This window comes from Petaurus breviceps, unplaced genomic scaffold (assembly GCF_028583685.1).
Source record: "Petaurus breviceps papuanus isolate PSGF00001 unplaced genomic scaffold, PetGlider_PUasm1.0 186, whole genome shotgun sequence".
NCBI lineage: Eukaryota > Metazoa > Chordata > Mammalia > Diprotodontia > Petauridae > Petaurus > Petaurus breviceps.
Window position 1 is genome coordinate 32,899,614 of NW_027185798.1, and position 24,930 is coordinate 32,924,543.

The 24,930-nt window shown below is 41.5% G+C and overlaps 1 protein-coding gene across 8 annotated transcripts in view; it reads left to right on the forward strand.

Annotated features, from left to right (window-relative positions):
• The window catches only part of OTUD7B (OTU deubiquitinase 7B), a 76,239-nt gene extending 53,202 nt beyond the window's left edge, over window positions 1–23,037 (forward strand). For 5 of the 8 annotated variants that reach the window (XM_069090120.1, XM_069090119.1, XM_069090123.1 and 2 more), the window contains 10 exons: window positions 1,459–1,647; window positions 2,913–3,140; window positions 4,463–4,564; window positions 5,701–5,828; window positions 11,923–12,035; window positions 16,685–16,812; window positions 17,106–17,255; window positions 17,822–17,936; window positions 18,715–18,799; window positions 19,262–23,037. In XM_069090120.1, coding sequence (XP_068946221.1) covers window positions 1,459–1,647; window positions 2,913–3,140; window positions 4,463–4,564; window positions 5,701–5,828; window positions 11,923–12,035; window positions 16,685–16,812; window positions 17,106–17,255; window positions 17,822–17,936; window positions 18,715–18,799; window positions 19,262–20,482 — 2,459 coding nt within the window. In that variant the 3' untranslated portion in view covers window positions 20,483–23,037. Of the gene's footprint in view, window positions 1–1,422; window positions 1,648–2,912; window positions 3,141–4,462; window positions 4,565–5,700; window positions 5,829–11,922; window positions 12,036–16,684; window positions 16,813–17,105; window positions 17,256–17,821; window positions 17,937–18,714; window positions 18,800–19,261 lie in introns of all 8 variants that reach the window. The other 3 variants (XM_069090126.1, XM_069090124.1, XM_069090125.1) reach the window with 3 other exon arrangements.
• The last annotated feature ends 1,893 nt before the right edge of the window (window positions 23,038–24,930 follow it).

Consider the following 24,930-nt stretch of genomic DNA (forward strand, 5'->3'; position numbering starts at 1 on the left):
GCCTTTGCTGTAGTTGACACTACCTGGAATGTTCTGCCCCCCTCACCATGCTCTTAGTTAACCTGACTTTCTTCAACTCTCAGCTCAGATCTCACCTTCTGCAGTAAGCCTTTCCTGTTCTTCCCAGCAGCTAATGATTTCCAATTTTAGATTGCCTTCCATTTACTCTGTTTATATCTTGTACATCCCTAGTTATTTACATTTGTCCCTTTAGAATCTGAACTTGCTGAGAGCAGAAACTAAATATGTGTATGTATATTTTGCCTCTCTTTATATTCTCAGTGCTAAGCAAAGTGCCTGACCCATAGTGAGCACTTAGTAAATGCTTATTGACTGACTGTAGTTTTTTATTAAAGTAGGAAGTGAGGCATTCTGTCGAGAAGGAACAAGGAGAATATGATATAGGATGTTAGAGAGGAAAAAAGGTTTGGAATAGCCGCTGTGAGTAATACAATAGAAAGTCAATTAAGGAAGAATGAAGCTTTTATTTTGCTGTATGGTAATGAGGGTACAGTTAAGATTAAATAACCTCAGTTTATCTTGAGTTCATATGGGGGGGTTGCATTCCTTTCTTCAGTAGCATTTAGGGGATCATATGAGTAGGAGTAGAGAAGGCAGATGGTGGAGGTAATCTTTGGGTTTGGGAAATCAGATTCAGGGGTAACTGACCTTAATGTATGGTGTGGTGGTACTGTTGAGGATATTGAGGCTAGAGGAGAGGTGATTGACTGGAAAAACAGTAATGGATCATGGTTAGGATAGAAAAATAGTCTTAGGAGGAGTAAAGCAGAAAGAGAAGGATAGGAGGTTGTTAATGGAGAAAGTAATTTCAGAATTTCAGATCATAGACGTGGAACAGTTATGGGAGATAGTTCCACCCCTGTACATATGGCTGAGGTGTTAAGATGGATGTTAATGAATTGCGGAGGGGGGCAGTGGGTTTGAGAGGGCATCAGCTTTTGCAGTTTCTAACTATGAGGGCAGGAGGTGAGGTGGAGAAGGGAAGCTGTGACCCAGGTATGGGACTTCATGATAAAGGAAGGACAACAACTTGAAAATTGATAGATAACTTTGACAAGGCTTTCATCTGTGATAGATGACAGAGATGGAAGAAACCTTAGGAAAAAAGAGGTTGCTGAGTCCTTCGTAGCAAAGGGATGGTCTGAAAATGAGAGTAAGGAGCAAGGAGTATGGAAACTCTTCTAGGTCCATTGTTTTGTTCCAAACTACGTATCTCCAGATAACATAAACTTGTAAAATTAAGGTTAATATGACTTTTGTGAGTATATCACTACTTGCAACCTAATACAAAATATGCACATTAATGCTAATAAGCATTCTAAGCAAAGGAATGCTCTTTCATCCCTGTATATGTTGGCTTGTAGCACTTTCTTCCATGTTTTTTGTTTATTTGATTCCCAGGTGATCAGTTTTCCCTCTGTGTTGTCTCTTGACCAGGAAAAAATTGGGATGTAAGTGCAGCCCTCAGTGATTTTGAACAGCTTCGTCAGGTCCATGCTGGGAACCTGCCCCAACCCTTCAGTGAGGGTCGTGGTGGCCCCAGACCCCCTGAGAAGGGACCTCCTGAAAGGGAGCCCACTCGTCCCCCCCGGCCCACCCTTCATCGTCAGGATGACATTATCCAAGGTACAGGGGTGTGCAGAAGGAGTAGGGGAGGGGAAGGAAGGAATTGGAAACAGATAGAGGGGATTTAGTAATATCTTTTGCATTTTGTCAGTAGCCAGTGGAGCCCTCTGGATGTCATCCTCTCTCTTTTAAGCAAGAAAGCCTCAATGCATTCAGCCTCTAGGGTCTCTCAGTCAAAGTCAGTGTATTTCAGCCATTTTAGGTGGTGACTGTATTTGGGGACCTGTTTTGAACTCTATGGGAGAGGAGGAAAAGGAAGAAATATAATCCCAGAACTTAATTAGAACTCCTTGAGCTAATGGTCAAGATAGGATACACAGGGTGGAAAAAAACCCCAAGAATTCCAACAGCTTCAAGGTACTGTAAGTGACTATAGTCAACTCTTGAATACGTTTTGCATATTATTTATGGCCAATTTTTGACAAAAGCCTTTTTTTTTTCTTGCCACTCATCACAGTTCTATTTCACATTGCCTTTCTGCCTGTGTTTGTTCAGGGGATGAAAATTAATAGTAATAGTATGTAATTAGGTAAATCTATTGGACTAAAACAATCATATAATTTATATAAAAGGCACATAATTATTTTTTGGATGCTACATATGTTGCTTTCCTGCATTAAAATTTGTGATCAAGAGTTGACTGTTTATATAATTGCTGTTACAAATAGGTACCAGAGAATAGGGTGATGAATGAAGTGAACAAGATGAGTTCTAGGGTTAGTCAGACATGTTTCTGAATAAGGCTCTCAGTTATTTTCTTTCCCCAAGTGAAAATTCGTCTCTAATTATCCTTATGACCTTGTTGCCTAAATAATCTTCTGTCTAAAAGAAGCTCTCCCTGAGTTCCAAAGGTCCTGCTCTCCCTGTGTCTTGGAATGGCCAATAACCTTGTTGATGGGGAGTGGCAGTGGGAAGGACAGAGTCTTAGGGAAGGAAAGACCTAGGCAAGTTCTGATCTGAAGGGGAAAGAATGAATGTTTGGTCGTTTTGTTGGTGTTAACTTCAGGGCTCCAGGGCCTGGGGTAGTATTCCTATTTTGTCAGAGGGTTGGTCTGCACATGTTATTCTGTATATTTTCCGTTTTCCCCCTATCCTTTCTGGCCTATGGAAGGGGAATTTTGAAGTTCTATTTAAGTCTGTGGGAGTAATGGTTTCTTTATAATTGGAATTTCAATGGAAAGACCACCACTTCTGATAGCATTTGTACTTTTTCTGATTAGGGAGCGAGGTTTTATGTTCTAAAGAGGATCCATTTCTCATTGCAGAGAAACGCTTGTCCCGGGGCATCTCTCATGCCAGCTCCAGCATCGTTTCCCTAGCCCGTTCCCATGTCTCCTCTAGTGGTGGGAGTGGGGGGAGCAGTGAACACCCTCTGGAGATGCCTATATGTGCCTTCCAGCTTCCAGACCTCACTGTATTCACTGAAGATTTCCGCAATTTCATCGAGAGGGACCTCATCGAACAGTCCATGTTGGTTGCCCTGGAACAAGCAGGTCAGCATGGGGGGCTCTTCATCCATGTTGTTCCTTTAACCATTCTTGAAAAATAGGGCAGATGTATTGCTTCAAGATTAGGCCTGCAGTCTTTAGGTTCAGTGCATAAGGTGCAATTTAATCACATTCAGAGTTTATAGGCAGCCAGACACTACTTATTGACTGCTCTCTTGTACATTCAGTAGTATACAAAATCTAGTCCTCAGTATTTTGGAGTGAATAGAGGGAAGTAGAGATAAACACTATTTATGTTCTCCAGAAGAAGCCTTCAGTCAACACACAAGGGAGAGCCTTAGAAGTGCTTACGAAGCAGTGTACAAAATGAATACATACTGAGTATGATCAATTCTCCATTACCCATGCTAGTGGAAAGGAGAAATTATTACAGATAACTCATAGGAATTCCCTAATGATCACTGTGGCTATCATTTTTTCTCAACAAACAGATTTACCTTTCTAATTACGATTGACTTAGGTCATTGTTAAAATTAGCTTTGTATGGTGGGGAGAGGCAGCTGGGGATGTGTTCGGTTTGGGGAGAGGGTAATTGCAGTTATATATTAGAAATCCCTGTGGACAATCCACAAAATTAGGTTATGTTTTCTGTGCATTAAATATAAAGCAATGACATTGGTTTTGTGGATTGTTTGTAGAATTTGGTCTTCTTATAATTGTATCTTTGTGATGATATGCTACCATCTATGTCATGTATGAAAGTGGTGCCACTATAAGAGTGCCCCATCTTCCATCTTTTTGCAGAGGAGGGGGCCTGGGGATGTTGCATGGGATGCTTCATTTTCATGTTGGAATTGTTGATGTGTTGATTAGTTTTGATGAACTGTTTTTTCCTCTCTTAGTCTTTGTTACAGTCTTTGGAAGAGGAGGAAGGGACATATTGGGAAATGAAGATGATGTAAAAATGAAAAATAGCAATAAAAGTTTTGAAGGGAAAGAAAACTGTGCTATTGACATTGTTAGGATGCTTGCTGATTTCGTCTTACAGTAAATAGTATATATTTGCTAGGTATCTGAGTAACGTAAAACTATCCTCTCTGGCCATATAACATCAAGGCTATGAGCCCACATAGCCGTTGAACCCACAGTCTTAGCCTTACTAGCATTTCTCTCTAACCATGTGAACTTTGTTGCTTCAGACTGACTCCTGAGGAATTTAAGAGTAAAAAAGTGTCCATGCTTTGTAGGATTATTCATATTTTAATTTGAGTCAGTTTTGGCAGGAAGAGAGAAACACAGGGGTGGGAGGAAAGGATGATTATTTAACCTACTTTGTCCATTTCTTGCCATCCTTAATATTTCTACAGGGCGTCTAAACTGGTGGGTAAGTGTGGATCCTACCTGCCAAAGACTTCTGCCTCTAGCAACAACAGGAGATGGAAATTGCCTCTTGCATGCAGCCTCTCTTGGTGAGTCCTGACCTGATCTGTTTGACCTTCTCCAAGGTTTCTGGTTTGGGGAACAGGAAGGAATACTGTAGAGCCCAAGGGCAGAACATATTTTTGTCAGAAGATGCAACTGAATTTCTGAGATATGAAGAAAATCCATTTGAACAATTCTGAACTGTTCTTCGTGCAAAGAGGGGAGCCATTGAGTCTGACCTCCTTTGTGCATCATGATCTGACTTTTGTTTTACGTTAGACACATACATGTGTCAGTGCTAGGTCAGCAAGGTCGGGGAACTAAAGTTGGTTCCCGCTGTTCAGTGACCAAGCATTTAGAGACAGAAAGAAAGCAGGCCCAGTGTAGGCCCCATTAGAGAGCGTATCTGCATATTAAACTGTCACCCCCTTTCATATCTCAACCTTTCATACTACTCAGGATGAAAAGCATGTCTGTCTTTTCCTCTTTTTCATATACATAATCGACAGTCATTATTTCATTGTGAATCCATAAAGATGATCCTTTGAGTTAAAATAGCAGCCATGCATGGCTTGAAGCTCTTGGTAGTCTTCATCTGTCCAAAGAACTGTTTTCCTTCCCTCACTCAGTCTCCCCTATCTCTTATGGCTGCATGACAGGCCTGTATTTTCTGCTTCTGTGGTTTCCCCACAGTTCATTGGTCTGTGTAAAGATGTTTTCATATATCCTTACCCTGCTATGTTCTGCTTAGAGTTATCTCACTTTAGTGCATCAGGAAATAGCTACAACCCAAATTTTTATACACGCATAGCTCTTAGCATAAACATTGGTTATATTCTTTGGAGAGTGCTCTTTTAAGATTAGTTTTTCTGATTTTTGTTTCATTGGGTTAGACTTTGTTTAGTTGTAAGGATTCCTTAATAGGGGTTTGTGGGGACAGAGCCCTTCTAAAAGTTTCACAGCCTGTAAATTGGAATCTGACCCTCCTTCTTGAAACATGATGACTGGAAGTTGAAGCAGCCTGAAATGGAGGAACACAGTTTTCTGTTCTGTTCAGTTGTTCTCTGATAGATGGTCTTTGAACTTAAGGCTCAGTCCACTTTGCTTCATACAGTTTGTTCATGCAAAATCAATCAGTGCATGCCATTGCCTTTTTTCCTTCTCAAGTTCATTGCTTCTGTAGGGATGTGGGGTTTCCATGATCGGGACCTAATGCTCCGTAAGGCACTTTACTCACTGATGGAGAAAGGAGGAGAGAAGGAGGCGCTAAGACGGCGTTGGAGGTGGCAACAAACACAGCAGAATAAGGAGGTAGGAGAATCTAAATGGGAAAACCTTCCCAGTGTTGTCGAGGTGGATCCACTAAGGTAGAACTTTCTAGGTTCTCATTCTCCTATTTTTACTACCTTCAAAGGGCCATAAAATTCAGATTACCCCATGGGACAGAGATTCTTGGAGGATAGGGCAGGAGATGGGAACCACCCATCTACAGAGTATTTGGCACTGTGCTCTTTATACATTATAGGCACTCGGATGCTTGTTGATGAAGTGTCTAAAAGAAGATATCATTTATACCTCTAGCTATAAAAGTAAAACAACTTTAAGTTCTTACTGATGTGAAATAAATTATCGATTTTATTCCATGAAAGTAGATAACCTTTCCCTCTGTAAAATAAAACATGACAGTTTCTACTTTTCAGGAAGGGATAAGCATGGGGGGTTTTTTCCTTTGAAAAGTGAGAAAGGATTTTTGGAACACTCATATTTCCAAAACTTATGCAAAAAATAACAAATTTTGGAAATGCCAATTTAAAAAATTTCTTGGAGGGGGAGGGGAAACCAAACCTTTAATTTCCTTGCTTTAGAGAGCTCCCAAAGAGGAACTTCCTGAATTTATGGAGGATTTTATTTTGTCCAAAAAACAAACAAACCCCTTTTATTACAATGAGTTAGAACTATGCTTTTTCAGGTCTTTGGTAAATATTTAACCAATTAGTAGGCTCATCAGATTATTTGTAGCACCTCTCTGGCTCTTAAGTGGTACATTTGTATAAACTTATTAAGCCTCTTTCTCTCTTTATCCTCCTGTCCATCTCTCATTTCTGCCCTTCCCTTGTCTATCTCTTTCACAATGACCTCTGTCTCCGTCAGTCCCTTTTTGTGTTTCCCTTTCTTGTTTTTTTGGTTCCTCTTTTCCCTTCTCTCACCTTTCCACCTTTCTCCTTCAATTGACTGTAATTTAAATCTGAAAGATGTTTGTTATGTTTGTTGAATAGAGTTTGTTGTGTCCCTCCTTGAAGAAGAGAGTGATTAATATTTCCCCTCTTGATCACCACTTCAAATTTTTTTTTTTTTTACTTGATGTGTTTCTGTAATGGGAATGTAAATTTGTAAGATCTTACCTGCCCCTAGGCTAAAGTGCACCTGGAGCCTGGGGTGGGAGGCTTGTTTTTCAGTAGATACTTCTTGATTGGCCCCGGAGTCAATAAGGTCGTTACATTCTCTGAGCCTGGAGAAGGCTATATAAGCCCAGATGTGTAGCTTTGTTTTGGGGCTCACTTTGAGAAGTGTTCTGTGATTTGATGAAACTCTGGGCTAGCCGTTGTCCAGGGCCCCCCGGCTTTGAAACCCAGATGTTGATTTGGTATGGATGTAATGGTTGGACAGTTTGGAAATCTGTCTACTTGATCTGTTTCTGTCTTGATAATTCTGTCTGTATACTTTGAAGTTCGGGGTGCTGACCTTTTTCCCCTGAACTAGGTAAACGATACATGTTTGACTGATTAAAGTAAGCTTGTTAACCCATTTTGAGTTGCTTTCCTTTATCAAAGCAGATTAAGAACCTGTGTTGGCACAAACCCTGAGGACGCTTGGGGTGCTTGCCGCTACAGTTTCTCAGTTGATTTTTTCTATAGATTTGAGCTTCGGAATTCATACAGGGCTTTCCTTTCCTGCTGTAAGGATTGGATGCATAGAAGTTAGTGATAGCTAGTAATCTGGGAAGATCCTCCCCCTAGTGGCCAAGATTTATTTAGTTGTTTGTTCCTTTCAGTTGTGTTCGACTCTTAGTGACCCCATTGGGATTTTTTGTTTTTTTTTTTGGCAAAGATACTGGAGTGGTCTGCCATTTCCTTCTCCAGCTCATTTGACAGATGAGGAAACACAGGCAAACAGTGTAAAGTGACTTGCCCACAGTCTCATGCCAGATTTGGACTCAGGAAGATAAATCTTCATGACTCCAGGTCTGGTATTCTATCCACCGAGCCACCTAGCTGACCTATTTAGTAATTAGGAAAGAAGGAAGACCTTTATATGTGATTTTCTATTGTAACATAATCAACTACATGTGCTTTAATTATGGGCTGTTTGCTTAATTAAATTTTTTTCTTCTTTTTGCCCAGACTTAGGATTTCATTGATGTGAGGAATTTCTCTTTTGGAAACCCTCTCTCTGATACAGTCTCTATAACTTTTAGTCTTAGAGAGTTGCTTGGGTGACTAGGCCATTATCACACAGCTAGTATATATCAGAAGAAAGGCATTAAATCCAGATCTTTGTGACTCCAAAGAAGGTTTTCTATCCATTACTCAATGCTGCCTCTCAGTTTTCTTTTGCTTGTTTTTAATTGAAGAAAGGCTTGTCCCCATGTCTGAGATGTTTCTGGAGTGACTTCCTCTCTTATCATTTAATTCAATCCAGTAACATTTATTAGGTGCCTACTGTGTGCTTGGTACAGTTGGGTACTGGTGATACAAAGATGCAAATGAAATAAGCTTGAAGGAAGCTAGATACTCCAAGAGTGTAGAGAAAGAGAACATTCTAAGCAGAGCTGGTGGTGTAGTGGGCTTGGAGTCAGCATTATCTGAGTACTCAGACACTTAATAGCTGTGTGACCCTAGGAAAGTCACTTCACTTGCCCTTTGCCTCAATTTCCATATCTGTAAAATGAAGAAAATAATAGCCCCTACCTCCCAGATTGTTGTGAGGATCAAATGAGATAATGATTGTTAAATGCTTAGCCCAGTGCCAGGCACATATCCATGTTAGCTCTTGTCAGCTGTTATAATTCCAGGCCTTGGGAACAGCCTGTGTGGAGGCACAGAGGTGGAAGACAAAGTGCCATGCTGAGGAACCGCTGAGTGGGTTGAAATATGAAGTGAGGGGGAATAATGGGAAAAAATGGAAAGCTAAGTTGGAGTCAGACTGTGACGGGCTTTAAATGTTGAACAGAGAGGACTTGGTGTTTTATTCTAGAGGCAAAAGGAAGCCATTGACATAGCTTAAGCAGGAAAATAATGGCATGATTAGAACCCTGTGCATTAGTGAGCATTTTGGTTGCTGTGTGGAGGATGTATAGAGAGGGAGACACTGAAAGTAGGGAGACCACATAGAAGACTACTGTAAAGTCTGGGTAAGAGGTGATGAGGGTCTGAATTTGGGTGGTTTGATGTGAGTGAAGTAAGGGGAGGTATGAAAGATATTGTGGAGTTAAAATTGATGGGAATTAGCCACATGCTGAATAACAGGAATGAGGGAGAGGGAAAAGTCCTAGCTTGCAAAATCGGGTGACTGGAAGAGTAGGGGTGCCCAGGACAGAAGTAGGGGAATTAAGGGTAGGCCATACTGGATTTGGAAGCCTTTGGAACATCCAGGTGGAAATGTTAATATGGCAGTTATATTCAGGACAGGAACTTGAGAAATGATTAAATATCTAGATATGGCAGTCATCTGCACAGGCATGATAATTGAACAATCAGGAACTGCCAAGATCACTTAGAGAAAGTATGAAGAGATATGGGAAGAGGGGCTTGAACAAAGCTTTATGGTATTACTACAAAAAGGGAATAGATAAGACAAGGATGATGATTTAGCAAAGGGTGTTGAGAAAGAATTGTTAGGTAAAGAAGTGAACCAGTAGAGAACAGTGTCATGGAAATACCGAGTGAAGAGAGTATGTAGGAGGAGGGAGTGCTTAGAAAAGACAAAGCCTGAGGAAAGGCCATGGGATTTAGAAAATTAAAAGATCATTGCTAACCCTGGAGAGAACAGTCTTCAGGTGAATGGTATACCAGGTTAGAAACCGATTGGAATATGTAGAGAAGTGAGTGGGATGTGAGAAAGTGGAGGCAATGATTGTTGGCAGCTTTTCTTTTTAGCTCACCAGTGAAAAGGAGAAAAGATATATGGCCATAGCTTGAGAAGGATGGCAAGATCAAATGGAGGGTTTAAAAAAGATTTTTTTTTTTAAGGCTAGAGTAAATCTGGGCATGTTTTAGGCAGCTGGTAAAGAGCCAGTGGATAAAGAGAGACTAGAAGTTAGAAAGGGGGGTGGGGCATGATCTTCACACAGATTCTTGGAAGGGTACAAGTAGAGTGATTGAGCTTGGCAAGACCAAGGATGACTTCTTTCTTTGAGGCTGGAGCAAAAGAGGGGAGAATGGGGAATATTTGAGAGGGGGAATTGGGGAGAAGAGGCAGCTCCACATTAGATGGCCTTTATTTTCTCAAATATGAAGTGAGAATCTTTGCTATAAGGGAGAGTGGTGGAGAAATAGTAGAGTTTTCTTGAGGAGAGATAAGGTTTGGAATAGGTATTGTGAGTTTGATTTAAAAAATTAATAGGTTTTTATGGCTTTACTTTTTTGTGGGTGCTATTTCCATCTGGGAATGTCTGAATAAAATGTGGTATATGAATATGATGTATTATTTTTGTTCTATAGTAAATGGCTAATGTGTCCTATTTAGATAAACTTGGGGAGATATGTTATAATGAAAAAAAATTCTCCCAATCACTATAATAATAAGAGAAACACTGATTAAGACTCCTCATACCCATTGGCAAAGATGATGAAAAAGGAAAATGACAGTAGTCAGAGGGGCTATGGTAACATATCAACCCTAACGTGATGTTGGATCTGTGAACTGGTCCTGCCATTCCTAAAAGTAATTTGGAATTATGTCCAAAAACCCACTGACCCATGTCTGTCTTTTAATTAGTAGTATCACTTCTAGTTATTTTACAAGATCAGAGAGAGAAGAAAAGAGAAATTTTTTTATATGTGTACCAAAATATTTATATTGAAATTTGTTGCAGCAGAGAACTGGAAATAGTAAATGCCTGTAAGTTGAACAACTGCAAAAATTGTAGTATGTGAATGTAATGGATTATCGGTTCTGTAAAAAACTATGAAAGGGACAGTTTCATGGAAACCATTTTATGAATTGATGCAGAATGTAGCAAACAGAGCCAAGAGAACAATTTATATAATACAAAGAACAAAGACTGCAAGATTTTAACTCTGATACAGTAACTAACTGGGACTCTAGAAGACCAATGATGGAACATGCTACCTACCTCGGAGAGGTGATAGTCTCAGACGTAGAATGAGATCTACATTTTCAGATGTGGCCAGTGTGTGAATTTGTTCAATTTGCTTATGCTTATTTGTTGTAAGGGAAGCTTAAAAAAATTCTGGGGTGTTGGGGGAGGTGGGGAGGCAGGGAAGCGGGCAGTTTGGTTTGGGGTGAGATGGGGGCAAGCAGTAAGGCTGTAAAAAGAAGAGAATGGAGGCTCAGTGAATCATTTTTTAAATGTACAGAAGAGAAACAGAATGAAGTTCAGAGGGACACGGATAGATTTGAAACTAACCTGATGAATTTGGTATAAATGCTTTTCTTTTTTTATAGGAAGCTGTACATAATAAGTATCTGTGATTTCATGTACAATTATCTTCCTATTCTCTTTATATTAAAAAGTTCCTATCAGTTTGTATTTGTCAGGTTCAGAATAATAAAAAAGTTAAAATTAAAATGTTTTAATGGGAATTCCTTTCAGTGAAGCATTAGATTAGATGGTTGCTCAGGTTTCTTCCAGTTCTAAATCTTGTGGTTCTGTGACTGGGTCAGGTACTGAACTTCTTGAGAAAGGAAGGAGAATAAGAGGAGGGGTGGGGCTAGAAAACAGCTCTCTGAATCTGGTTAGCATAATAAATATGTTTGGAGTACAGATGGAGGGAGAAATGAACTGAGTGATGTTGGAAGGGGGAAGATCTGAAAGTGGTAGCAAGGAACAAGGAATAGATCTGGCTTTTTTTCCTCCCGTAAGTGTGTGTAAAGCTATTTGAATATTTTTCTAATAACTAGTATGGTAACCTTGTTCCCATAATCACATATGACATCCCCAAACCATTAAGTAATATTTTTGTTTTATCCTTTGGTTTATAATATTTTTTGGCAAAGCTTCCTTTTGCTATTCACTTGGAGAGTTGAGTTGAATTTGTAGTATAAATCACTTGTGAATGTGAATGAAGAGATATGGATGAAGATATTTGAGTAGGATGTAGATGAAGGGTCATTGGGAGCCAAAATCCTAATTACCACCCACTTCTTTGTCTTTTTCTCCTAGTCTGGGCTTGTGTATACAGAGGAGGAATGGCAGAAGGAATGGAATGAGCTCATCAAGCTGGCTTCAAGTGAACCCCGAATGCATATAGGTACCAACGGAGCCAGCTGTGGAGGGTATGTGGATGTGGTGGGGGTAAGAAATAGTAAATTCTCTAGTTTTATTTGAGGGCTTCCTATCTGCAGAGTTTCTGCTTGAGGGAGAAGGAGCCCTGGACCTCGTAATAGGAATGTTCTGTCCAGTGAAAATTGAGCACAGTTCACTTAAAACACTTAACAGACAAAAAGAACAGGTTTCCCTCATGATTATCTGTTGGCATCAGTCAACCAGACATAACAAGTTCTTAAAACATGTGTTTGTACTACAGTGCTATGATTGGTACATAACATCCCAGCAAGTCTGTGATAACACTATTTTGCCGGTTCATCCATAGTCTGTGGAACAGTGGAGTTGAGCTTAGAGAGCATATGTGGCAAAAAGGGTGAGAGCTCCTGGAAGTCCTCAGGGTGTCCTCCTTAGCGGTGGTGTTAGGTTTTTTGTGAAGCTTCCAGTCTGCCTTTCCTCATTGGCCCAGGGCATCCTTGGTTGTTGCCGTAGACAGTTGTGACTATCGTCATAGGAATCCTGCTGGGGTGCTTGTGAAAGAACCCTGTCCTCTGGCTCTTCAGATTTGATGAGGCTTCTGCAACCAAGGAAGGGAAGAGACTGAGGCCAGGGCCAGGCTCTGCTTCTTCTTTCCTCAAGTGGTCTCTTCTCAGGGACTTTGCATCTGCACTAACAGGTGAAGCTTGAATCCCTATTTCCAAACTAGCCTCCTGGCTTTATGTGGCCAGGACCCTTACTCAACACTAACACACTTCCTTTGGTCCTTAGGGACAGGACCCATCCTGGTTCATACCCAATTCATAGCTCTTAATGATTGATCCACTCAGAATGTGTTCGAACATGCTAGTGGCATCAGGGTTGAGGGGAGGGGGAAGAGATTGAGTGACCAGGTCCAAGTCTCTCCTACCAGGAGTTTACAGGTTAATAGGGGAAATGATTAAATGGGAGAGAGGACCAGATAGATGAATTAAAAAGAGATAGACTGAACTTGTCTTGTGTTTAGCAGAGCACTTAATAAATGTCTATTGGCTGGCCTATAGTGTGGGACTTAGCTACTTGAATTGTTAAATCAATCAATCTCATTGATATGACTATTCCCTTTAACAGTATGGACCCACAGGCCCACCTTCTCTTCTGATTATATTTTTCTTATATCATAAGGTATCTTTTATAAGTCCTTGGTTGTAGGTAATAAGATTGCTACTGATTTGTACTCATTGCCCAGCTCTCCGTTGCCCTTCCAGTTCCCAGCAGTTTTGACTTTCTGGAGATGAGGGTATCCCATGATCCATTGCCATATAGCATATACCACTACCAATTGAATAAGCATAGAGACTAGACTGGTGATTTCATTGGTATAGGGAATTCCTGGATAAGGAAACTCCTACCAATGCAAAGTTGGCACCTTCTCTGAAAAGAGTCTTAGAGAGTTGCCCAGAACATTTTGAGGTTAAGTAACTTCCCATAGTTCACACAGAGAGTCTATGTCAGAGGTGCTGCTTGTACCTAGGTTTCCCTGGCTCCAAGGCCATGTCTCCACTTTACCACCCCATTTTCCCAAGACGTAGATCTAAAGGGATGTCGTTTTTGTTGTCTCAATTGTGTCTGATTCTCCCTTACCTCCATTTGGTGTTTTCTTGGCAAAGATACTATAGTGGTTTTCCATTTCTTTCTCTAGGTCATTTTACAAATGAAAAAACTGAGGTGAATAGGGTTAAGTGACTTGCCCAGTGTCATACAGCTACTAAATGACTGAGGCCAAATTTGAACTCAGGTCTTCCTGACTCTGGCTCAGCACTCTATCCACTATGCCACCTAGCTTCATTATCCATTATCTAAGTGGATAACAGTTTGAAAAAGATTTTTGTTTCAGGGAGCAGCTGTGTAATTTCCAAAACTCCAACTGGCCAGTTTTCTTCCTCCTGTTAGATTCTGGGCCCAGTGTCTAGCCAAGATGTATATGTGTATACTTGATAGGCTTTGCATTCATCTGTATTGCATAGTCTGCAAATTGTTAAACTGTGTGGATTATCTTCAGTGATTGTGGATTTCATTTGGAAGACTCTGTACTATTTCTGGGGCTTAAAGCAGTCACACTGTATCACCATTTATATCCCCTGAACTTGTCAGCTGTTGCAATTAGCATAACTACTTTCTTCAACTACCAGTATTCCACTGTTAATCACCAGGTTCCATCTGCCTTCATCACTGGTAGAGCAAGATTATTAAAAGGGAAGTCTGTATAATGGAGTATGCCAGCCTCCATCTCTAGTAGAGAGATATCTTTCGCCTACCCTCCAGTATTGCTCAGTGTTTAACTCCATGAGAGAATAAGCATAGACAAAGAGAAAACAAATGATGATATATTACTTAGAGACCCCTAGAAAGTCAACAAAAGGTTAATTAAAGTTGATTACTCAACTCAACAGAGTTGCAGGATATAAAACGGATCCACATAACTCATCAGCATTCATTTATATTATCAACAGAATATAGCAGGAAAAGCTAAAAAGAGAAGTTCCATTCAAAATAACCATAGAAGCTATAAAAATTTGGTTGAGTGTATCTACCAAGATTCACCTGGAAAATGCCTGAATTCAATTACAAAACACATTTTCCAGAAACAAAGACATACCTAAATAATTAGAGAAATGTTAATTATGCTTGGGTAGGTTGAACCAATATAATAAAATTGGCAGTGCTACCTATGTCATTTTACTTATCCAGGATCATACTAACCAAACAACCAAAAGTATTTTGTAAAACTAGAAAAAATAATGAAATTCATATGGAGGAATAAACTTTGTTGGTTTAGAAAAATCTTAAGGATAACTAATGAAATAAAATAGGAAGGGAAGAAGGGTGAGTCTGTCAATACCAGATCTTAAACTGTACTAAAAAGTTGTGACCATTAAAATGACTTGGTACTAGTTAAAAGAAAGAGAGCCAGAGAGAAAGGTTAGAGCACAGGAGAGATATCAATGGAAGAAATTAGGTACCCAGTATATAGAAGCAAACAAACACGCATAGAGCACTGTCTGATAAACTCAAAGAACCAAGTTACTTTGGTAAGTACTCACTATTGGACAAAAACAATTGGGAAATTGGAAAGCACTCTGGCAGAAAGTAAGTTTAGAATACTATGTCACACTGTCCAACAAGATAAACTCCAAATGGACACTCATTTTACTGCAAAGAAGCAGTAAATGACATTGAACCCATTGTTACCGTATTTGTTGGGTTTTCATTTTGCAGCTGACATTGGGGCAAGGTCAAATGGATTTTAATGCAGTAACATTATCATCACATCACTGGTTATCCCATTTTGGTGTCCTGTCTTCCAAAGACTATCTTTCATAAATCAGTGCTCCACTCTTATAAGAAGGACAGGGTTCTTCACTCAAATAGTTTCTTGGAATCTACCCTACAGAAGGACTGTTGAGTAGGATGGAATTTTTTTGGATATGTTTCCAACTGATTTTCTCTAGCTTTTTCTTGTGACTGCTAAGTGGTGCATTGGATATAGAACACTGGGCCTGGAGTTGGGAAGACTTGAGTTCAAATATGACTCAGACACTTAATAGCTGTATGACCCAGGGCAAGTCACTTAAATTCTGCCTCAGTTTCTTCATCTGTAAAATAGGGATAATAATAGTGCCTTACCTCTTATGGTTCAAATGAGATAATAATAAAAGTGCTGGCACATGGGAAGTGCTGTATTTGAAGTGTATATGAAGTGTTAACTATTATTATTTTTGTCTTCTGTGTGTGATTGCTTAGGTCTAGAGGTTTTTTCCTTCATGGAAAGGTCTGTGCAACCTGGGGAAATGGTTCAGGTCCTCTTTAATTTGCAAGTTTCCTTTCCTTTGGGATAGTTTGTATAGTTTCTTCCCAGAAAGTGTTTGGACGGAGTGAAAAGGTAAAACTATTGCAAGGGGATTTTGCTTTAGTATAATTTGGGGGAAATAAAATTAGCTTTTTATAATTATGGCAACTAGGAATTTGTGTGGAGAAAAGGGGATATTTGGGGGTCGTTTTAGTAATGATTTTTAAGTCCCTGGATAAAAGTGAAGGGGGGAGTCTTTAACCCCAACCCCCATGAAAAAATATGATAGACCCTCAGGCATTTTTAAAGAAGACAAAACAAATTATCCCCCTAATGGGGCTCGTAAAGGGGAGGTTTTGGCTGGAAGTCCTGAAAACACTGAAGAGGGTTCCTGTGTGGAGTGAGTCTTCTTATCAGCTTAGGCCTCAGGACATGGTCGGTTTCATCCAAGAATCCTGTGACATCTTAACTACTTTAATTTGAATGGTCCAGACTTACTATGGGTACTAGTAACAACAATCAGACAGGTCATTCACTTCATCTTCTTTAGTGTCACGCCTGGCCATCATGATTATTTGTTCCAGAAAATTTTTATGAATTGTCCATGATATAATTTTCCTTTTAGGCTGACCATTGTTTTATAGAGAGGAGTGGGGAAAGCTTCCAGAAGTGATGTGACTCTAGTCACATAGTTAACTGATGAATCAGGAGTAGAAAAAAGGTCTAATAAATCCTAGTCCAGAGCAATGCCATTATACCCCAGTGTTTTCCCTTCATCTCTTAACTAAAGTATTCAGTCTTCATAGGTTTACTTTTCTGCTTCTTTGACTTCAGGGTGGAGAGTTCAGAAGAACCTGTATATGAGAGCCTGGAAGAGTTCCATGTCTTTGTCCTTGCACATGTGCTTAAGAGGCCAATTGTTGTCGTCGCAGACACCATGCTTAGGGACTCAGGTGGAGAAGGTGGGTCAATTAGTTAATCGATGCCCTAATCTGGACTCTGTGTAGATACAGGTCCTAAATCTCTGAGAAGGCAGGGGAGATGGGTAGTATATACAGATATAAGGCACACATATAAAATACAAATGCTGAGAAGACATAATTGACTGCTTGGAATTAATAAGTAAAGTCTTTGTAGAAGAGAGTACTAACTAGTCTTTGTTGGGGATATACAAATGGCAGAAGGTAGGAAGGTGTCTCCTAGGCAAAGGGAATTGATATGCTTCATGATTTTCTCCTTAATGACTTTTCTGCAGCATTTGCCCCAATCCCCTTTGGGGGGATTTATCTGCCCTTGGAAGTCCCAGCCAGCCGGTGTCACCGATCGCCCCTGGTATTGGCCTATGATCAGGCTCATTTCTCTGCCCTGGTGTCTATGGAGCAGAAAGAGAACTCCAAGGAGCAAGGTGATGATGATGGTGTCTATGTCTCTGGTTTCTTTCTGTCTTCCTTCTTTTATAATGCCTTGTTTCCTCTTGGGAGAATTGAAATGAGAGATTAAGGAAAAGCTTGAGCTAAAACAATTCTTGGCAGTAGAAGTGAATTGATCAAGCTTCAGAAGTCATAAGGACGTTGGTGTATCCAGCATGTTATTGTGGTTGAACTTCTCACTCCATTGTGGGACAGGACCCTGATACGCAGGGTTATTGGGTTACAGGGCTTTCTTAATTGCATTTTGCTTACGTTTTTGTTCAGATGAGTTTGATCTCTTAGCACAGACTGCCTGACAGTCTAATCCAGAGACTGTAAGTGATCCCCTGTGATTGTTCACTGTCAGTGGGCTGAAGGCTCTCTTGAGGCTATGTAGCAGGAAGAAGTTAACTCCACAAAACAGATAATTGAGCAGAGTATAGTCTGGTAGATATGGTAATTATTCCCTTTTCCTTTCAGTGCAGGCTGATCTGGGTCTGGTTAATTAGAGGTTTCTTAATGACCTGTTTCTTTACTTCCCTCCTCCTCTCCACTTCCCTAGCAGTGATCCCACTCACAGACTCCGAGCACAAGCTGTTACCCTTGCACTTTGCAGTGGACCCTGGAAAGAGCTGGGAGTGGGGCAAGGATGAGAGTGACAACGTCAGGCTGGCCAGGTCAGGCAAATGGATTCTCTGGTTTTAAGACCTTCACATATATATCGGCAAACGTCTTAGCAACTCCACAACAAGTCTTCCCATCTCAAAAGGGATTTATGATACCACCTGCAATATGCAAGATATCTGGAGGGCTGGACATAGGCTAATACTAGAATTGTGGTGTTGTGTAGCCGCTTTTACAATTTATGGGGGGGGTGGGGGAGATGGGTATAAAACCAGATTTTTGCTTTCTCCTTTCAGTGGAATAGAGATGATAGTTCTGTCCTTAATATTACAGACCTAGCAAAAATAAAACAAAACATGACCTGAGAGGTCAGGCAGGGCTATCAAATCATTGCCTTTTTGTGGCTGGATTTGTCCACCCTAACAAAGAGATCAATGAGGGGAGATTTAAAATAGCCAAAATTTTCAGCTGGAGGTTTGTGGCCTTGTAGAATTTAAATAACAAGAGAAGCAAACTCCCAGATCTCCGGTGTTTAGTCTTTCTAGCCCTCCAAACCTTCCCCATCCCTGAATCTGGGAAGCCTGGAGAATAAATACATTTAGAACAAATCTTTTCCGATTCCCCTTTCTTAATATCCTCCATATCTGAGTAATGACCTAGTTTACCTGACCTATTAGAATTCCTAGTACATACATATTTTATATTCTTTATTATTTTTCTCAAATTTGTATTTTTTTATTGTTATGAATTTGATGAACACTGACAGACTGTAGTTTCATTTACCCCCTTTGAAGCCTTTGGGTTTTAATTTGTTTTTTTCCCTTCCTGCAGTGTGACCCTGTCCTTGGAGGCAAAATTACACCTTCTGCATAGCTACATGAATGTGAAATGGATCTCTTTACCTTCTGATGCACAGGTGAACTCTGCTCTCAGTCATGGATCATCTTTCACTAGCTGGGGGACCCATTGTTGTGGGGGAAACCTAGGCTAGGTGGGAGAAAGGAGGTAGCTCTGGATGGAGTCGTAAGGCACATTTGGCAGAGTAGGGGGAGGGAAACATTAGTAAGCTCAAGCCTACTGGTGCTTATACACAGACAAGCCAGGTGTTTGTTAGAATCCCGCAGGAATGTCTAGATTCTGTCGGGCATGAGACTGAACTACCGAAGGAAGTCCATATGTGGTAGATGGGATGAAAGTTAAAAACCAGAAACTCCTTACCTGTCACAGCAGTTACATTCCTCAGTGATTAACGAAAGAAAACAAACCAACTCTCTCCACCTCCATTCCAGGAGAGTTACTGAAGAAATTGGGGGTGGGGATGGGAAGGAGGTGGGTGGAAATGTGGGATAATTTTCAGTGGTGCTTTTGTCTTTCGCAGGCTCCCTTGGCCCAACCTGAGTCCCCCACAGCTTCAGCTGGGGATGAACCTCGTTCTACCCCAGAATCAGGGGAATCTGACAAGGAATCAGTTGGCAGCAACTCTACCAGCAATGGGGGAAGTGGGCGAAAAGAGAAGCCAAAGAGAGATCGGGAGAAGGATAAGAAGAGAGCAGATTCAGTTGCCAACAAATTGGGCAGCTTTGGCAAGACTTTGGGCAGTAAACTCAAGAAGAACATGGGGGGCCTAATGCATGGCAAGGGTGCCAAGCCTGTTGGGATTGGGGTGGGGTCTGGGGTGCCACCCAGTGGCAGTGAGATACTGGACAAGAAAAAGAAAGGCTCAATCAAGGGCTGGAAGGGCAGCAAGGAGGATACATCTGGGGATATTGGTGGGTCTGAAAAGCCCACACCTGAGTCTCCAGGTGATGGAGGGAGCAAGTATAGCCAGGAAGTGAGACTGAGCTTGAGCATTATGAGAATTGCAATGCAGGGGGAACGTAAGTTTATTTTTGCTGGAAACCTGAAGATGAGTCACCGACACCAGTACCAGGAGGAGATGATTCAGCGCTACCTGGCAGATGCTGAGGAGAGATTCCAGGCTGAGCAGAAGCAGAAAGAGGCAGAAAGGAAAATGAATGGAGGGGGTGGAAGTGGGCCCCCCCCAGCGAAGAAACCAGAGCCAGATGGGGGAGAAGAGCTTCTGAACCCCTCCCCACCAGAGCCCAAGGCTGTGCTCTCGACCAGCCACCCTGGGGGCTTCACTATTCCCAGGCCAGCTGGGGGTGGTCCCCACTGCCAGGACCTTGGAAGGCAGGTGGCAGGGGGTCCCTGTGGAGGGGGACTCCCATCTTATGCTACCTTTCCTAGACAGTGCTCCTCAGGGCGGCCCTTCCCCCATCAAGACCCAGTTCCTTTGGAGAGAGACAGTCATTCTGTGGATGGAAATACAGGGGGATCATTGTTACCCTCCCCCTTTCGTGTGGCAGACAGCTACAGTAATGGCTACAGGGAGCCCCCAGAGCCAGATGGTGCTGGTGGATGGGGTGGAGGGACAGTGGAAGACTTGGGGCTTCCCCTGACCCAGACCAAGTGCAAACAGCCGAACTGCAGCTTCTATGGACACCCTGAGACCAGCAACTTTTGCTCCTGCTGCTACCGGGAAGAACTGAGACGGAGGGAGCAGGAAAGGGGTGGGGAGCTGTTGGTACACAGATTCTGAGTGGGGGTGGAAGCTGGGAGGGTAAGGGGGCAAAACAAAGAGAGGTAAGCACAACTGATTGGCTCATGTGACCCAGCCCGTTGTGGGTAGGGCTAATGCAATAACTTCTGTGGGACCCAACCCAGGCTTCAGGGTGTTAGGGGGATGGGTAGCCCAGGCTGCTAGGAGCTGGCCAGGGCTGGGTAGGGAGACTGAGGAAGGTACCTCACAAACAGTAGTATCCCCCATGGTACTGGGTTTGTCAAGGTAGGAGAAGCAAATGGGGACATTGTTGTGGTTCTACCTAATAACCCATCTTTCCTTCTCTTGGGGTGTTAAAGGACAGTTAGCTGTTGGGACACCATGAAGCTAGCAGAGAAATAGATTTGAGGTTGGTGGAATAAAAGACCAAAGTTCTTTGTAGGTTGGAAAAGTATGTGACAGAAGGGAGGTTAAAATAAACTTACTACTGGTTTGGATTCAGGTAGAGAGTGGGCAGGGATTCTTTCTGGAAAAAGCAGGACCGGGCCAGTGACTGGTTGGGGGTGGGGAAAGAGGGCAGTATTTAGTTTAAATCACAAAGTTCACTTCCTAGATGGAAGGAAATCATTTTCTTATGGTTCTGTTTCCTCCTTTTAAAAAAAATTTAAGAAGTCTGTGTCATTCTAGTTTGGGGGAGGGATTGTTGCTGGTTCTTTCCTGCCCTTTTCTGGGTCACAGTTCAGCTGAGTTGAGGTAGCTGCCAGTTGATGGGGTTATGATTTATTTTTAATTATCATAGTTTTAAAGCATTTTGTGGAAGGATAGAAGCAGAAGAGCAACTTCTGTGTTTTGGGTTTTTTTCTGAATGGATTTTGCAAAGATAGCTTGTTGAGATCATGATTTTTGGCCATATCAGTAACTAAACATGGGGGTTTGGTTGGGATATGGGCTTGACTTCGTGGGTGAGAGAGAACTGGCAAGACTGTTAAAAACAAACCCTAAAAAACTCTAAACCTGCTATTCCCATCTTGTTAGAAACACTGCTTTAAAGTAGAATGAAAAATTATTTTATGAACTAATTTGTTTGAAAAAGAAGAAAAACACACAAAAAGATTTCTTTTTCTACTTGTGTGACATTTCTCCTTCCTCTTCACTTCTGGGGAGTGAACTTAATTAACATCTAGGCTTCTTTTGTTGAGCCATAGCTGACTGTAGGTTTGTGGGTAGTTTATTTTAAAACGAAAATTAATAAAAAGTAATTTACAAGAAGATATTTTTGATATTAGGACCGAAGAGACATTTAGAGGTGGAGGTAATTTATACAAGAAGTGGGGAATTAGTGAAACATGACGTTTTGGAGTTATCACCACAGACTTAACTCCCAGTGAGCTGATTAATACTTAGATGAATCCCTTTTTCTGGCCACTCAGCTCCCTTTCTGTGGGAATGGGGGGAGGGGGCCCTTCGCAGTTTGCACAAAGCACAAGCCACAGAACCACAAGAGGTGGTTCTGGCCCTGACCACTTCTAAAAGCTTTAAACAGAGGACCTTTCTTGGTCCCATCTTCACTTCCTCTCTTTGACGTTTTTAAAAGGTGTCAACTATGCAATTATCCATTTTTGGATTTGTTCAGAGAAGGAGAATAATCATACCTAGCATCTGGAGAGCTGGTTGAGACTTAATATTTCTCTACTTGGAGTTTTTTGAGATGCTTTCTCACCTCACCTCCAAAATGTAGTCCTTCCTGTTTTTAATTCAGTTTCCCCCCTAATGCCTAGGGGACAAAGATAAGGGCTTTCTGCTGGCAGATGCAGCTGGGGAATTTTCATTAAGAAGAGGGGCTTTTTGGGACGGCCAGGTAGCACATCGAGTAAAGAGCACTGGCTCCAGTGTCGGGATGACCTGGGGATCGAATCCTGGGCTCAGACACTTAGCGCCCACCCAGAAACACCTGGCCGTGTAACCTTGAGCAAGTTACTTAACCCTGATTGCTTTAAAAAAAAAAAAAAAAAAGAAGGGGCTTTTCACTCAACTGTCCAGTGAGGGTGGTTGGGAAGAGGGAGTATAAAACTTCTACTACATGGCAAGAGTTGCACATAACTAGATGAAGTGTTTCCGTATTTTGCTTCCATTTATCAACCACAAAGCCCCTTCTCGTTGAAGTCTGACTTTGCGGTTTTCTGTAACCTTACTGCCTGTGGCTCTTCGGGGTTGCACTCTCCTGAAAAAAATGTTTATTTGGTTTTAAATAAGCAAAGGTACCCAAAGACAAATGGGGTGTATTTTCCTGGGATGAGGGTGGAGAAGCTGACCTAGAAATATCCGTGCTTCCCCCACCCCACCCCAATATGTTTTTTTTTTTCATAATTCTTCTGTCATCTTCCTGAAAGCTTATAGTATGGGCTTGACCTGAGGAGATGGAGGCAGATCCCAAGAGGAAAAAGCCAAGGAAGTTTCAAACCTCTTCCTCCTCAAAAAAAAAAATGCTCTATCGTTCTTTTAGGTTGAACTCTAGTTAGGTTCTTCTAGTTTGACACCTTTTTTGTTTTTAAATTTGAGAGTGAGAATAGAAATGAAATTATTACAAAATCCTCCATGGCATGTGTTGTGTTTTTTTTTTTTTACCAAATAAAGATGTAATTTTAATTCTACTCCCTTTCCCCACCCCTTCAAAAAAAAAAGGTTCTTGGTTTCCTGGCTGAGAATGGGTTGGGATGTAGGTTGGGTCTCCTTCAAGCCCTGTGGATTTTTCTTTAAAATTAAATTATTTTTTTAAATGGAAGAAGGTATTTATTGAGGCATTGAAACCCCATCCCCTTCTCAATGTGAGGAGGGGTCCTGAGATTAATAGTTATTTTTCTACAGGGGAAGATGTGTGAAAGATTTTTTTGGGGGGGAAGGAGGGAAGAAGGTATCACAATACCCATGAGATCATGACAGTGGGTAAGTTTTTGTTCTGTAGCTGCAAGGCCTTTAGAAGGTGGGGGAGGGAGGAAAGTATCATTAGTATTTTAGGCATGGAGGTGGGTGCCCTAAGAATCTCCCTGGAACTCATTTGAGTTTGAGAATGGTATATATGTGGAAGGAAGGCAGAAATTCTTTAACCAAGACTAGGGATGCCCCCATCTCAGTCTTCCAAGTGCACTTATACTCTTGCAGTACAGGGCTTCAGGGGTTCTGAGAACAAGGAGCTTTCCCAGGTTCTTCCTTTCCCTTTGCCCCAAGACCTCTGCTGTTGGTCCTCCATCCCACCCTCTCATTTCTTTGACCTTATCCATGTGATTCTAGGATGTTGTGTAGGAACAGTCCTAGAATTCCTCTGGTTTCTAAAATTCCCTTGTTGCCCTGCTGATTGTGTTTGAGAGTTGTATGAAATTTAATCCAGATTCCCCTCCCCCCATTGGTTTAGATTTTAATTGACAAAAATCTGTAAAAAAGTTTTAAAAATTCACATTTGGGGGGATGGGGTTTTGGGGAGAGGTCTCAAATCTCTCCTCGTTAAACTTACTGCTGTAAAAGAGCCAGAGGTGAAAAGTGTGGGGTTGGGGGGACAGGTGCTACCTTCTCTCTCCCTTACTGATTCCTTATCATTTATGCAAAACCCTAGAGCTCACAGACCAATAAAAATTAAAAAAAAAAAACTTAAAAAGCAAATGGCTTTGGATCATGTGTTCACAAAATGAGATGTCACTCTGTAGGTTACCAGTAAGCTCTTCAACCTCCAAACATATTAGTACTCAAGAAATTGTCTTGAGTAAGTCATTCTACAACCTCAGCAACCAGCCAAGCCTCAGATTTGAGGGTAGTTGCTAGAGTTGCTAAAGAGGCAACCCACCTCCTCCTTCCCCCCTCTTCCGCTGCACATCCATGGTGGGTGTACTTGACCAAGAAGGATGAGTAAGGTTAACCCCGGAAGGAATATGCTTGATTGTAGTAGCTCTAGGTAGGGTATGGCAGTGGAAGTGGGTGGTAGAGGAGGAGAAAGGGATTCATTTTCTCTTTAATTAGTTCATTCTTCCTCCGAAGCTAAGGGAATACCTGGTAGGAGGGTGGGAAGCTTAATGCTGCTTTTTGACATTTAGGGTTGCCCCGCCCTCCATACATACACAAACACACACAGCTGAGTCATGACCTTCATTGGGCAGTTAATTTCTTTTTCCTCATACCACTTTCTTCATGTTATTTTTTTCCTGTTTTTCCTTGCAGTCAAGTACACTGCAGCTTCAGAATGAGTCACTCAGGCCCCAGCAATTTCTCCCACTTTTCAGATGGAGAAAGGACAATCACTTAAAGCCCGAGGTCGTGACTTTGGTTCCAATAATTCCATGCTCCAATCTCCCCAGTTTAGCGTCCTTTTGCCCCCCTTCCATTCCTACCCTTCAATGTCCTGAGCGAGGAAAGGGGAGTGGTGCCCGAAAGAATAGAATAGGGAAAACTGTAGCTGGCTGATAGTGGTAGAGTGGGGGTGGGCAGGTCTGTGGCCTTGT